Source organism: Notolabrus celidotus, chromosome 23, assembly GCF_009762535.1.
Source record: "Notolabrus celidotus isolate fNotCel1 chromosome 23, fNotCel1.pri, whole genome shotgun sequence".
NCBI lineage: Eukaryota > Metazoa > Chordata > Actinopteri > Labriformes > Labridae > Notolabrus > Notolabrus celidotus.
The window spans coordinates 315942-330941 of record NC_048294.1 but is presented as its reverse complement, the minus strand read 5'-3'; the positions used below and the strand labels follow the sequence as shown (position 1 = coordinate 330941).

Here is a 15000-nt window from a genome sequence, read left to right as displayed (position 1 = left end):
CCTTTACAAAGAATGCAGATTAAAGCCACCTCAACACTGATTCAACTTTAGAAACCAAGAGGCTGCATCCACCTCTCATACACCGTCTGTGAGAAGAGGCTCTGGAGTTAATGTGGATGAACACTACCAGGAAAGCTTGCTTCTACTACACACAATATTTGAAGTGTTTTAAATGATAGATTCAGACATGAGTTTATGCAGTTACCCAAGTTCCAGTGTCTGAACTCTGAACTCTTGTGAGACCAAATAATGCTTCACATGAACACACTCTAATCTTCTGAGAAGTGCTGCTCTGTTACCTTATAGACAAGACAAGAGGATAACCTCAGGACATATTTCATGAACACATGACATGTCACACACACAGAGACGTTTTTTCAATGCTTGAAGCTTTTAATTTTGCATCTTCCTCTGCTTATCCGGGTCCGGGTCTCGGGGGCAGCAGCCTCAGTAGGGAAGCCCAGACACTCCTCTCCCCGTCTACTTCCACCAGCTCTTCTGGAAGGATACCGAGGCGCCAGCTGAGAGATATAGTCTCTCCAGCGTGTCCTGGGTCTTCCCCGTGGCCTCCTCCCAGACGGACATGCCCGAAACACCTCCCCAGGGAGACGTCCGGGAGGCATCCTGATCAGATGCCCGAACCACCTCATCTGGCTCCTCTTGATCCAGAGGAGCAGCGGCTCTGCTTTGAGTCTGAGCTCCTGACCCTCTCTCTAAGGCTGAGCCCAGACACCCTGCAGAGGAAGCTCATTTCGGGATCTGGTTCTTTCGGTCACTACCCACAGCTCGTGACCATAGTTGAGGGTTGGAACGTGGATTGACCGGTAAATTGAGAGCTTTGGCTTCTGGCTCAGCTCTCTCTTCAACGCCGCGACAAGACCCCGAGATACTTAAACTCCTCCGCCTGGGGCAAAGACTCCCCTCCGACCCAGAGAGGGCAAGCCACCCTTAAATTCCAACTCAGCACCATGGCTTTCGACTTAGAGGTGCTGATCCTCATCCCCGCTGCTTCACACTCAGCTGCAAACCGTCCCAGTGCGAGCTGGAGGTCACCGTTCAATGAAGCCAACAGGACGACATCATCTGCAAAGAGCAGAGATGGAATCCCGAGGCCACCGAACCGGAAACCCTCCGCCACTTGGCTGCGCCTAGAAGTTCTGTTTCAGATTTTTGTAAATTTGTTTCTTAAAGGCCCTATGAGGAGTTTTTAACCAGTTGAGAAACAGACTGAAACCAACACTAATGCCTCTTTATGACCTTCAAAAGCCAACAAGACCATGAACAACAACACTGATACCTTCTCTGTTGTCATTTTTAATGCCTTAAACCACTCAGAGGGGGTAGGTGTCAGACCACATGATTGACATTTGGCTGTTTCATGGCAAATAATCACATTGAGTGATAAATCTGGCTTTTAAAAGACAGCAGGGGGAGTTTTTTGTTGAAAACACTACTTTTGCATGTACAGAACAAGAGATAAGAGGTCACACTTTGTCCACAAGGGGGGCCCAAAATTGAAATAAGTCAAAAGTTCCTCACAGCAGCTTTAAATGTTAATTTGTTTTGGTGTTGGTAAAAGTGTTCTGCTAATGTCACTTTGTTTTTTAAAATGTAAATTTGTCTCCACATCTGTAAAAGTGTTTCATCCTTTTTAAAATCTGCATTGCTCTTCCCAGTTGACGTAGAATTGCCACAGAATATTTCCTTGAAGGACATGGTCGATTTGGATCAAAAACACAGATATCCTCTGCAGTTATTACATCAGTGTTATATCAGAGGTTCCCAGGTCAAACTGATCCTGTGTGAACAGGTTGATGGTGACATGGTTAACTGATAACTAACCCAACAGCATTAATACGACCTCTGTGCCTGACGGAGATGATCGCCGGCCTGGAACGCAGCTGACATGTAAACTAGTGTTGCTTTGTATTTCCTCCAACATGACCTTGTAGACAAACTCACCATGACAACCAACTATTCAGGGGGACATGACCTTTCATTGCTCAAGAGCTTTTAGAGAAGAAGAAAGTTCTGAAGTTCAAAAGTTGAAGTCTTTCATCAGTTATCTTTTCATATCTGCCTGCTCATTTTTACAGGCAACATTATCTGCACTAAAACACTGAAAGAAACATTCAGCAGAGCCTGGGGACTTGATTGTTCTTCTCCACATCCAAAAATAAAAACCTTTGCATGAGTTTATGACATCGACTGTAATTAACAGACGTAGTCTCCATGACGTCACCCATCTCAGGGCTCCAGACTAACTTTTTGCATTGGTTGCACTGGTGCGCCTTACTGTTTTTTTTTAGGTGCACCCACATTTTTTATTGCGTCACCTTTAACACCATAAAGTCACCTTTTCATCGCTCTCCATAACTTCCATATAAAGAGAATGATTTTTAAACAAAAATAAGGTGTCCAGAAATGCTCTTTATTTGATGCACAATTATATATAAAAAGAAAATGTTATATGCAACAATAACTTTGATTATCATTTCTGATTCCTCAGAGGACCTGATCCAGGGGCGGAGCCAAACAGTTTTGACTTGGGTTGCCAAGCTGGGGCACTGACTGTTGAAGGGTTGGCCAGGCGTGGGAAACATTAGGGGCTTACCCCAAACCTAGGAGGGTTACCTCCAATAATCACATCTACTTTCACTTCTTTTTATATAATAATTTAACAAATGTTACATTTTTGTAGATTTCTAACATTAACATTAAAGGTGACATATCACGCTTTTTTCATCAACATATATTGGTCTAAGAGGTCCCCAAAACATGTCTTTAAAGTTTATTGCTCATAAAAACACTTTGAAATCAGATTCTGGTCTGCCTGTAAACCCCTCTTTTTCAGGCCTGCTCAGAACAGGCTGTTTTCTGTGTCTGTGCCTTTAAATGAGAATGAGCTCTCTGACCACGCCCCCTCAGGAAGAAGTGGGTGTGGCCTCGGCTGTCCGGCACGTTGATCTAATGGTTACATGTTGGCTGAATATACACGGCTGCTCACAGACCCGCGTTACTTCAACCCTCTGAATCTGATCCAGAATCTGATCCTGACGGAGAGGCGCCTGCAGCAGGACCTTTCTGAACCATTGGTCACAGATTTAGTGTTTCTTGTTGTTTTATTTGTCAGCATGTCGACGTGTGTCTTGGTACACAGCTACCAACATGTAGCTATGTGGCTATGCTAACTAGCGCTAGCGCTTTTCCATGAAAACTAAAAATCCTCCACTAGATCTTCAAATCTGCAGACGGGGGGAGTCAAAGCGACCTTTGTGTTTATTGGGCGGCAGTAGCTCAGTCCATAGGGACTTGACTTGGGAACCAAAGGGTTGCAAGTTCTAGTCCCAGTGTGGACGAAATTTGGCAAGTGGACTGGTGGCTGGAGAGGTGCTTGTTCACTGCTGAGGTGCCCTTGAGCAAGGCACTGAACCCCCAACTGCTTGGGGTGCGCTGGTTGATGGCAGCATCCTCACTCTGACATCTCTCCCAAAGTGCATGTGTGTGCATTGTATGTATATATATGTTTCTTCTGCTTCTTCTTCTATTAAGACAGCCTACAACTAGCATGCCTCCCTCCTAAGCTCCTTGTTAGCACACGTGTGCAGGGAATGAAAAACAGAGGAGGGGTTGAGTTGTATTTTATACAGTCTATGGGCTGAACAAGCTCCGAGCTCTGACTTCCTGTTACAGACCGGATGGCGTTGTGACGTATGAAAAACACTGAAAACTGAAACGGCTGGTTTCAGCACACATTTACAGAAAGGTGGAGAAATCAGAACAGGGGCAGAATGGAGTCTTTTACTTTTCAGGGGGTTTGTAGACAGGGACACAGATTTCAGGGAGAGAAGCATTAAAAAGAACATTTTGCATGATATGTCACCTTTAAAAATGTGACTCGACAGAGTGTGAACATTTCAATCTGCTGAACTCTTTAAGGACTCAAAATGAAGATGATTGTTTAAAAAGTCAAAGCATCAACAAAAACAATATTCAAATCCACAGAAACTCCTGTCTCTGCAGCTCGCTGAAACACAACAGCTGATCTGAATATAAGTAATGCCTCTGACATGACAAACAGCCAATCATGTTCAAGAATTTCAGGGTGGCCAATCAGTTTTCAGAGGTGGGCATGGCCAGCTCCTTCTGCTGAAATGCAGGGAGAGGGGCCACTTTCTGTACACACTTGTACATTTTTATTGTTAATGCAGTGACTTCCACTACAGAGTCAGAATAACATTAGTATTGTTGGTGTTAGTCCATCAGTCCGTCCTCTGCTGCCCCCTGGTGGCTCTTCATGTGAGTCTTCAGACAGTGGTTCTGAGTGAAGCCTTTGTCACAGATGGAGCACTTGTACGGTCTCTCTCCGTTGTGAGTCCTCATGTGGACTTTCAGGAACTTCCTGAGGGACCAGGTTTTCCCACACACACTGCAGACGTGTGACTTGACGCCTGAGTGGACTAACTTGTGTTCTGTCAGATAACTGCTGCTGTTAAATCTTTTCCCACAGTCAGAGCACCCGTACGGTTTCTCCCCGGTGTGGATCCTCATGTGTGCCTTCAGCTTGCTCTTCTGGGACACTCCCTTCCCGCATATATCACACATGAACTTCTTGTCCCCGTGTGACGCCATGTGAACGTTTAACTGAGCTCGCTTGTGGAAGGCTTTGCAGCAGATCTCACAGAGGTGTGTTCTGTCCCGGTCCGTGTGAATGGTCTCGTGTTGTTTGAGTCCTCCAAGACTCACGAACCTCTTCCCACAGTCCCGACAGCTGTAGCGTTTCTCCCCAGAGTGAGTCAGCTTGTGTCGGGACAAAGACCGTAGATTAGAGACGGACTTCCCGCAGAGGTCACAGGTGTACGGTTTCTCCCCCGTGTGCGTCCTGCTGTGGATCCTCAGCTGCTGTTTGAAAGCAAAGGACTGATGACAGACGTCACATCTATGAGGTTTGTCCTCCACGTGTTCCCACTGGTGGCTCTTCAGAGTGTTCTTTGAAGCGTACGCCTTACCGCAGACCTCACACCTGAACCGTTTCTCCATCCCGTGCACGGTGGCGTGTTCCTGTAGACCGACCACGGTGAGGAAGTTCTTCCCGCACACGTCACAGCTGTGTGTTCTCCTGTGAGTGTTCAGGTGACTCCTCAGCTCCTCTGGAGACTCTGAAGGTTCTCCACACACGCCACAGAGTCTCTCTGGATCCTCCACGTGACTCCAGGAGTGTTTGATGAGCATGCTGGTGGACCCCTTCAGGGCTTGGCAGACTCTGCAGGACAGAGGAGCGCCGCTGTTCTCTCCTGATGAGTGTGGTTTATTTATCCTGTCCTCCATCTCATCCTCATCTTCCCCTGGTCTCCACTCTTCATCTCCTCCGTCACCGTCACTCTCTCTGTCAGAGCAGGCGCTGAAGTCCCTCGGTCGTCTTCCTGAGTTGTTCTGGTTCATGGTTTCTGAGGAGTCCAGTTTGGGTTTCATCCTTTGTATCTCCTCATCATCCTTGTCTGGTTTCCACTCTTCATCTTCAGATGTTCCTGGATGTTCCTCCTCTGTGTCCGTGTGTTGTTGTGGTCTCTCCGCTCTCTCTGCAGGACTGAAGGAACAAAGCGGTTTATTCAAACACTCGTCTTGTCGGCGTGACTCAAACGTTTGCGTGTCATGTATGTTGAAGGAGTCTGGTTTGCCTCACCCTCCGTGTTCCTCTGTTTCCTCTCTCGTGTCATCGTTGGCGTCCTCTCTTCTTAAAGCGCTCCTCTGGGACTCCTTCGCCGCCTGAAACAATTCAACAGTTGAGTTAGGGGTGCGCGGTATTTGCGGTAGACGGTATAAACGATATAAATATGGCCTACGGTAGAGATTTGGACTCTACCGACCAATCGCGATAACTCTTATTGATGACGTCATCGTACCTGCCTCAGTGGAAAAATGGCTTCAGGCACAGAGACCACGGAGCAGGAGGAGCTGGTTAAAAAAAAACGGTGCTACGTCAGTGATTTGGACTTGGTTCGGATTTCAAAAGTCGGATAGTGAGCAGAAAAATGTAATTTGCAAGATTTGTCGAGTGACAGTGCCTGCAAGCAAAGGTAACACAAGCAATTTGTTTTACCATCTAAAAACAAAACATGTCCTCGAGTATGGAGAGAGCCAGAGGATGCGCTCCACTCAAACGCCCGGTCACTCGCTGAACACAGGTGGGAAGAAAAAAGTTTGCCCTACTACCCAAACGCAGACCTCTATTGCGCAAGCTTTTTCAAAGAGTACCCCCTATGACAAAAAGAGTAAGCGTTGGACTGACATTACAAAAGCCATTACGGTACACTTGTGCAAAGACATGGTCCCGTTCCAAACAGTGGAGCGCAGCGGGTTTAAAGACATGATTAAAACCCTTGATCCACGATACGTAGTGCCGAGCCGCAAGTACTTTAACGAAACAGAAATGCCCAAACTGTACGGCCAGCTCCGAGAGAAAGTTGAACAAGACCTCCGTGAGTTAAAGTATTTTGCAACTACTACGGACTTGTGGTCGAGTCGCACCATGGAGCCTTATATCAGCCTCACAATCCATTTCTTAACTGATGAGTGGGAACTGGCCAGCCGGTGCTTACAGACTTCATACTTCCCTGAGGACCATACGGGTGAAGCAATAGCGGAGGGATTGAAGGACGCGCTGGAGTCATGGGGTCTCAGGGAAGAATCTCAAGTGTGCATAACCACAGACAACGGCGCAAATGTGGTGAAGGCAGTGACTCTGAACGACTGGAAAAGGCTGCAGTGCTTTGGTCACAGGCTCCATCTCGCCATTGGTAAGTTAAAACTTCTCTTTGTAACAATGTAACATTATAAGCTATTTTAATAATAATACCTTTTATTTATTTTTATTTATTTATTTTTTAATGTGCTTACTCCACCAGATTGAGTATACAGAGATTGCATACGTGCAACAAAGCTGTTATCATTGTGTATTATATTGATTGTGCTATTTGCTGGATGTATTATTTATTTTGAGTCCATGCCCCTCTAAAATAGCCCATCAGCTTCATAGGGTGTCCCATTTCACATAACTTAATTACAGAACTATACTATATTTTGTACCTTCTTTTAGTTATGTGGAAATAAATGAATACATTGAATTAAATGTAGCCTGATAATATGGACACTGATAATGATCATTTTAAATTGCACGCCTCCATGGTTAAAAAAATTATTTTGATTTTATTTAACTAATCTGTTATCAGATTACTGTATAGTATTTTTAGGTTTTGTTGGTAGAGATACCTGATGCTCTGTGGAGGAAACTAAAGTAATAACAACTTATAACTTTGTTCACAGAGAGAAGTGTGAAGGATCCTCGTGTGGAGCGCGCAATTGGTGTGTGTAAAAGGATTGTGAGTGCCTTTTCGAATACATGGAAAAGAAAGAGAGAATTGGCCACTGCCCAGGCTGAGCTACACCTGCCTCCTCACCGGCTCATCACTGAAACACCAACAAGGTGGGGGTCACGCCAACAGATGATAGAGCGGGTTCTTGAACAGGAGAAGGCCATATCACAGGTCCTGAGAGCAGATAAAAAGACCAGACATCTGGTACCTACTTGGCAGGACATTGATGTTTGGGAGTCTATAAGCAAGACCCTCAGCCCCCTCTTGGAGTTCACAGATGCACTGTCTGGGGAAGAATATGTCAGTGTATCATACCTCAAACCTGTGCTTCATCTGCTAAACAACACAGTTCTTCTTCATTCTGAAGATGACACAGATCTGACAAAACACATGAAGACGGCTGTCCTCCAGTATCTTAATGAGAAGTACTCTGACCCTGCTACCAATGACCTGCTGGATATGGCATCATTTGTCGATCCACGGTTCAAAGACACATATATAGCTGATGACAGAAGGGAATACATCAAGACCAGAGCAGCAGCGGAAATTCAGGCACTGCTTGAGATGCAAGCTTCATCTGCCACAGAGTCACCCCCACAAACAAGCATGGCAGCTGCTGGTGGAGCTGAGGAAAGAGAACCTAAGAAGGTGAAACGGAGTCTGGGCAGTTTTTTCAAAAAAGCATCCACTCAGCCTGACCCAGCTGCTCTCTCGGACAGAGATGCCATTGAAGTGGAGATAAAAAGTTACCTGCAGTCACTGGAGGTTGATGGAGAAGCTAACCCACTAGAGTGGTGGAGGCTGCACCAGGCTAATTTCCCAAGGGTGGCAAGCCTGGCAAAGAAATATCTCTGCATCCCTGCCACCAGTGCCCCATCAGAGAAGGCATTTAGCACTGGTGGCAACATTGTCACATGTCGCCGGTCTGTGTTAAAGCCAGAGACTGTGGACAAGCTTGTGTTCCTGGCTAACAATCTGTAAAAGAGGATGGGAAGCAAGTGAACTAGAGTAAAAACCAAAGCTAAGTGTTTGTGTTTGCAGCTTGATTTTAATTTAAAATATGCTGTTTTTTTCTTAACTGAAAAGATGCCAAGTGTATTTTCAGTATTTCTTTCTCAAAAAATATCTGTAACTTGAGAGATTTGGTGTTGAGTGACACATTTGCACTGTAAAACAAAAGCCTGTTGTACTTGAAGTAGTGTTATTTTGAGCATTTATTTTATTTTTGTGTTCATTAAGATGTAGAAAAATTGGTGTTTGGTTACTTTTGCACTGTTTTCATTACAGAAAATAATCTGTTGTGTTTGAGGTGCTTTTTACAATCTTATTTATTATTGTGTTCTTGCAGTGATACATTTTTGTTGGCAACCTTGTAACTGTTTTTGCCATTTGCATTTTATAGAAAACCTCTTTTACTTGAAGTACTGTTTACAATATCCACTTTATCTTTGTGTTCTTTAAGAAGTGAGCGATTGTTGTTGAGAAAATGTTCACTATTTTTACTAGCAGCCTGTTGTACTGTTTTTATTTGAAATATTACCAATGTTATTTGTTCGTGTGTACTATTTTGCACCATAGAGTGCTGAGTTTTAATTTTGAGTTTTGAGATTGCACAATAAATATTCTCAAAATTACATTATGGCTGTTTTTGTTTCTTTTTGTTGTTATTTTACTTTTTTTTAAATCAATTTAGCTTTGCTAAGGTACTATATAATCAATTCAGAACTTTCATTATAATTTGTACACTTGAGTTTATATCGTGATATATACCGTTACCGTGAAGGGATCCAATTTATACCGCGATATGAATTTTAGGTCATATCGCCCACCTCTAAGTTGAGTTTTAAATCAAAGACCTTCACGTTCGAAGGTGAAAGACGCTTCCAGAAAGAGATCGTTCTACCTTGACTCGGACGTACAGAGCTGACCTTCCTCTCCCTCTGGATTTGATGGCCCCCTGGATCTTCTCAGGTGTCATGGTCTCCAGGTGAAGTGGTTTCAGTTTCCTGGTGGTGTCGGTTGTGAAAGCATCAAACTGCTCGGTCAACTGGGGGAAGGAGGACCTGAGGAGGTCCAGGAACTCTGCCTCCTGAAGGCCTCGAGGACACCTCACCTCCTGCATCGGTGACTTCAACACTGAAACAAACATCGACGATTAATTCAAGTAAAGACTTTATTTATATTTCATATCGTCATGGCAACACAACCCAGGGATTCAGCTTGTGTCCAGGTTTTCTGATCTGGCTGTCGGCCTGGAGGAAACAAAAGAACGGGCCTCTTCCTGGACTCTGACTCTGGGTCTTATTACATGTATGCATTTGGACCAAGAGTTCCGGGGTCTTTTAGTCCCCAGACCTACTTTCCCCTGAACTAAAGGCGTTTTTCGACCAGAGGGACTTTACCCCTAAAAAGCCCCTGCTAGGGGGGTAGTACTTTTCAAAGATCCCAGGACTTTCGGGGGGGGGCGGGGCCTGCAATGCTGAACGTGTCTGATCATCACACACATCTGTGATTCTCTTGATTTCTCTTTCTTTCATTAGTTTTTATTTGTTCTATCTTTTTTGTATGTGTGTGTACTTTTCAAAAGAAGAAGCTGTGATTCTCTTGATTTCTCTTTCTTTCATTAGTTTTTATTTGTTCTATCTTGTTTGTATGTGTGTGTACTTTTCAAAAGAAGAAGCTGTGATTCTCTTGATTTAGCAGCTTGTAACAGTAGTCTTCTCTCAGCCCACCGTGAACGCGTCTCTCCTCCCGGTGTTCCGCTTTTAAAAGTGACCCTGTAAACTGGAGACCTTCAGCTGAACGTGTTTGTGTTGATTCATTCATTGCTTTTTCCATGTTTTTAACCACAGGCACAAAATTTTCACTTTTTTTCTTGTTTTTCTGCACAATTTCAAGTTTAAGGAAAATTTATTTTTTCAACAGGGTCAACTTTTTTGTAAAAAAAAAAAAAAAGCCAATTTTTTTTGTCAAAATTTTCTTTATTTTTAATTTATTTATAATTTTCAATTTTTTTTTGTCAGTTTTTTTTTGTCAAATTTTTTGTCAGTTTTTTTTTTTTCAATTTTTTTTTTTCAATTTTTTCCAAAAACCTTTCACAGTCATTGTTTTTTTTCCATCTGTGATTCTCTTGATTTCTCTTTCTTTCATTAGTTTTTATTTGTTCTATCTTTTTTGTATGTGTGTGTTCTTTTCAAAAGAAGAAGCTGTGATTCTCTTGATTTCTCTTTCTTTCATTAGTTTTTATTTGTTTTATCTTTTTTGTATGTGTGTGTACTTTTCAAAAGAAGAAGCTGTGATTCTCTTGATTTAGCAGCTTGTAACAGTAGTCTTCTCTCAGCCCACCGTGAATGCGTCTCTCCTCCCGGTGTTCCGCTTTTAAAAGTGACCCTGTAAACTGGAGACCTTCAGCTGAACGTGTTTCTGTTGATTCATTCATTGATTTTTCCATGTTTTTAACCACAGGCACAACATTTTCACTTTTTTTTCTTGTTTTTCTGCACAATTTCAAGTTTAAGGAAAATTTATTTTTTCAACAGGGTCAACTTTTTGTAAAAAAAAAAAAAAAAAAAGTCATTTTTTTTTGTCAAAATGTTCTTTATTTTTAATTTTTTTAAAATTAAAAAAAAAAATTGTCAGTTTTTTTTGTCAATTTTTTTTTTTCAATTTCTTTTTTCAAAGTTTTTTCTTTCAAAGTTTTCCAAAAACCATTCACAGTCATTGTTTTTTTTTCTTCCATCCGTCACTTGATTTCTCTTTCTTTCATTAGTTTTTATTTGTTCTATCTTGTTTGTATGTGTGTGTACTTTTCAAAAGAAGAAGCTGTGATTCTCTTGATTTAGCAGCTTGTAACAGTAGTCTTCTCTCAGCCCACCGTGAACGCGTCTCTCCTCCCGGTGTTCCGCTTTTAAAAGTGACCCTGTAAACTGGAGACCTTCAGCTGAACGTGTTTGTGTTGATTCATTCATTGCTTTTTCCATGTTTTTAACCACAGGCACAAAATTTTCACTTTTTTTCTTGTTTTTCTGCACAATTTCAAGTTTAAGGAAAATTTATTTTTTCAACAGGGTCAACTTTTTTGTAAAAAAAAAAAAAAAGCCAATTTTTTTTGTCAACATTTTCTTTATTTTTTAATTTATTTATAATTTTCAATTTTTTTTGTCAGTTTTTTTTGTCAAATTTTTTGTCAGTTTTTTTTTTTTCAATTTTTTTTTTTCAATTTTTTCCAAAAACCTTTCACAGTCATTGTTTTTTTTCCATCTGTGATTCTCTTGATTTCTCTTTCTTTCATTAGTTTTTATTTGTTCTATCTTTTTTGTATGTGTGTGTTCTTTTCAAAAGAAGAAGCTGTGATTCTCTTGATTTCTCTTTCTTTCATTAGTTTTTATTTGTTTTATCTTTTTTGTATGTGTGTGTACTTTTCAAAAGAAGAAGCTGTGATTCTCTTGATTTAGCAGCTTGTAACAGTAGTCTTCTCTCAGCCCACCGTGAATGCGTCTCTCCTCCCGGTGTTCCGCTTTTAAAAGTGACCCTGTAAACTGGAGACCTTCAGCTGAACGTGTTTCTGTTGATTCATTCATTGATTTTTCCATGTTTTTAACCACAGGCACAACATTTTCACTTTTTTTCTTGTTTTTCTGCACAATTTCAAGTTTAAGGAAAATTTATTTTTTCAACAGGGTCAACTTTTTTGTAAAAAAAAAAAAAAAAAAAGTCATTTTTTTTTGTCAAAATGTTCTTTATTTTTAATTTTTTTAAAATTAAAAAAAAAAATTGTCAGTTTTTTTTGTCAATTTTTTTTTTTCAATTTCTTTTTTCAAATTTTTTTCTTTCAAAGTTTTCCAAAAACCATTCACAGTCATTGTTTTTTTTTCTTCCATCCGTCACTTGATTTCTCTTTCTTTCATTAGTTTTTATTTGTTCTATCTTGTTTGTATGTGTGTGTACTTTTCAAAAGAAGAAGCTGTGATTCTCTTGATTTAGCAGCTTGTAACAGTAGTCTTCTCTCAGCCCACCGTGAATGCGTCTTTCCTCCCGGTGTTCCGCTTTTAAAAGTGACCCTGTAAACTGAAGACCTTCAGCTGAACGTGTTTCTGTTGATTCATTCATTGATTTTTCCATGTTTTTAACCACAGACACAAAATTTTCACTTTTTTTCTTGTTTTTCTGCACAATTTCAAGTTTAAGGAAAATTTATTTTTTCAACAGGGTCAACTTTTTTGTAAAAAAAAAAAAAAAAAAAGTCATTTTTTTTTGTCAAAATGTTCTTTATTTTTAATTTTTTTAAAATTAAAAAAAAAATTGTCAGCTTTTTTTGTCAATTTTTTTTTTTTTAATTTATTTTTTCAAATTTTTTTCTTTCAAAGTTTTCCAAAAACCATTCACAGTCATTGTTTTTTTTCCATCTGTGATTCTCTTGATTTCTCTTTCTTTCATTAGTTTTTATTTGTTCTATCTTTTTTGTATGTGTGTGTACTTTTCAAAAGAAGAAGCTGTGATTCTCTTGATTTAGCAGCTTGTAACAGTAGTCTTCTCTCAGCCCACCGTGAATGCGTCTCTCCTCCCGGTGTTCCGGTTTTAAAAGTGACCCTGTAAACTGGAGACCTTCAGCTGAACGTGTCAGTGTTTGTGGAGTTTACACAGCTGTTGAAACACAGAGGGAGTTCCTGGGAATGCAAACTAGTTTAGTTTTTATTAAGATTTCAAAATATCCTCATCAGATATTTAATGATGGTCTAAAGACGTTTATGAGGGATGCATCCGGCTGAGAGTCTCCAGTTAACAGGGTCGCCGTTTAAACCAAAACACCGGTCGATCTCTGCGATCACGTCTTTTTGAGTTCAAAAGGATTTTAAAGCCGTGTTGAAACGTCTTTGCTACTCGCGCTTATCTCCTCTCACGTGTTGATTCATTCTTTGCTTTTTCCATGTTTTTAACCGCAGGCGCAGGTTTTTCTGCTTTTGGAGCAAAATTTCAAATTTGAGGAAAATTATTTTTTTCGACAGGCTGTGTGTGGATCAACTTTTTTGTCAAATTATTTTTTGTCAAATTATTTTTTGTCAAATTATTTTTTGTCAAAAAATTTTTTTGTCAAAAAAAATTTTGTCAAATTTTTTTTTGTCAAATTTTTTTTGTCAAAATTTTTTTTTTCACTTTTTTTTTGTAAAAACTTTATTTTTTCAAAAATGTATTTTTCAAATTTGTATGTTTTTTTCAAAATTAATTTTTTAAAAATTTTCTTTGTAAATTTTTTTTTGTCAACGTTTATGAGAGATGCATCCGGCTGAGAGTCTCCAGTTAACAGGGTCGCTCCTCCTGTCGTTGCCATCTTACCGCCTTTCTTGAGTATGTTGGCGTTGGCGTCCTGTAACAGACAGACTCTGAGGCTCACGTCGTCACTCTTCCTGCGCCGCCTCTTCATACGTGAACCTCTGTAAGGAAGGAGGATGAGACAAACTTCTCAGTCTCTACAGAGCAGGAATCAAACCTCTACTTGTCTCAGTGTGTGTTTGTGTGTGTGTGTGTGTGTGTGTGTGTGTGTGTGTGTGTGTGTGTGTGTGTGTACCTTCATGTACTAGTCTAAAGTGTGTGTAGCATGGTGGAGTCACGGTGATGTCACGTCATATTTGAACCTTGTATTCTGGATCTGATAATCTGGATCCCTCGTGTCAAAGAGACCCAGACTGATGTCCTCCTGGTCTTCATCAGCAGACTCCTCCTCCTCCTCCTCCTCCTCCTCCTCCTCCTCCTCCACCTCTTCCACATGGTCATCCTCGTCTTCATCAGCGTGGACCAAGATGTCGTACGTTTTCAAGTCCGCCCCGTCTGAAACAAAAGCACAGAAGAGGAGAGGATTTTACATTTTAAAGGGGCAGTGCGTAGAAATGGAACTACTTTGCAATATCAGATTCTAGACTGACACATTGGCTCCCTTGCTCACCCCCTCTCATAGTAGAGGCTACGGTGGCCTTTGAGGACAAGAAGCAGTCAGATTCACTGTCTAAGGAAATAGAGTAATATAGTCTAATATCAGATAGAATATATACACTTTTAAAATGTTTCTGTTTTATTTTAAACTTCCCTTTCTATCAAAGTTCACTTCATAGTCTCACCCACCTGACCCACAGAGAGAGACCCGAGGCTGCAGGACCCGAGGCTGCAGGACCCCAGGCTGCAGGACCCGAGGCTGCAGGACCCCAGGCTGCAGGACCTCCTCCAGCTGGCTCCTCTGCCGGTCTATCTCCCTCCTCAGCCCCGCCGCCTGCTCCTCGTACCCGGACACGGTCCTCTCCAGGACCGCTAGGATGTCCCTGGTCGCGGTGCTCAGCCTCTCTGTGATGAACCCTCTCAGGATCTCTGATTTAAAGGGTTTACAGTCCTCAGAGTCTCCTGAGGAAACATACACCATGTTGACTCCCTCCATGTTTGTGATGTGCTCCAGGATATAAGGTCCGACTGAAACGCACGCGGAGTGAAAGGTTCCGGGTCTCCCTGCGCCTGTAACGTTCACGGACCGCTGGAGCTGTCCGGAAAAATGACCACCCTGTGGATTCAATGAATTTAAGAGAAAAATGAAGAAGGGTTCATATAGTGCATGGATAAATCCTACAGTGAAGGAGATAACATG

General features: G+C 41.5%; 2 protein-coding genes and 1 long non-coding RNA gene across 3 annotated transcripts in view; all 3 read right to left on the bottom strand.

Annotated features, from left to right (window-relative positions):
- LOC117807253 overlaps positions 1-385 on the bottom strand; it is a 16684-nt gene extending 16299 nt beyond the window's left edge. Inside the window, exon 1 of the long non-coding RNA XR_004629932.1 lies at positions 325-385. This is a non-coding gene — a long non-coding RNA (uncharacterized LOC117807253). The remainder of the gene's footprint in view (positions 1-324) is intronic.
- Positions 386-4173: 3788 nt separating this feature from the next.
- Positions 4174-14086, bottom strand: LOC117807082 (zinc finger protein 436-like). The gene is made up of 5 exons (XM_034676138.1): positions 14006-14086; positions 13707-13804; positions 9277-9509; positions 5684-5766; positions 4174-5587 (listed from the first exon to the last, which is right to left on the bottom strand). The coding sequence occupies exons 2-5, from the start codon at positions 13792-13794 to the stop codon at positions 4255-4257; spliced, it is 1737 nt and encodes a 578-aa protein (XP_034532029.1). The 5' UTR covers positions 13795-13804; positions 14006-14086; the 3' UTR covers positions 4174-4254.
- Positions 13947-14797, bottom strand: LOC117807083 (transcriptional regulator Myc-A-like). Its single transcript, XM_034676140.1, has 2 exons — positions 14490-14797; positions 13947-14198 (listed from the first exon to the last, which is right to left on the bottom strand). Exons 1-2 carry the CDS (start codon positions 14794-14796, stop codon positions 13978-13980), a joined length of 528 nt encoding a protein of 175 aa, XP_034532031.1. The 5' UTR covers position 14797; the 3' UTR covers positions 13947-13977.
- Between the last annotated feature and the right edge of the window lie 203 nt (positions 14798-15000).

What these genes read in the sequence shown, in the direction of transcription:
- LOC117807083 (XM_034676140.1), bottom strand. Translation starts at nt 14,796, where the DNA reads ATGGAGGGAGTCAACATGGTGTATGTTTCCTCAGGAGACTCTGAGGAC. An exon ending in GGTCTCTCTCTGTGGGTCAG is followed by an intron (nt 14,199 to 14,489) that starts GTGGGTGAGACT and finishes CTTTTGTTTCAG; the next exon opens with ACGGGGCGGACTTGAAAACG.
- LOC117807082 (XM_034676138.1), bottom strand. Translation starts at nt 13,794, where the DNA reads ATGAAGAGGCGGCGCAGGAAGAGTGACGACGTGAGCCTCAGAGTCTGT. An exon ending in CAACATACTCAAGAAAGGCG is followed by an intron (nt 9,510 to 13,706) that starts GTAAGATGGCAA and finishes TGTTTGTTTCAG; the next exon opens with TGTTGAAGTCACCGATGCAG. An exon ending in CTCTGTACGTCCGAGTCAAG is followed by an intron (nt 5,767 to 9,276) that starts GTAGAACGATCT and finishes GAATTGTTTCAG; the next exon opens with GCGGCGAAGGAGTCCCAGAG.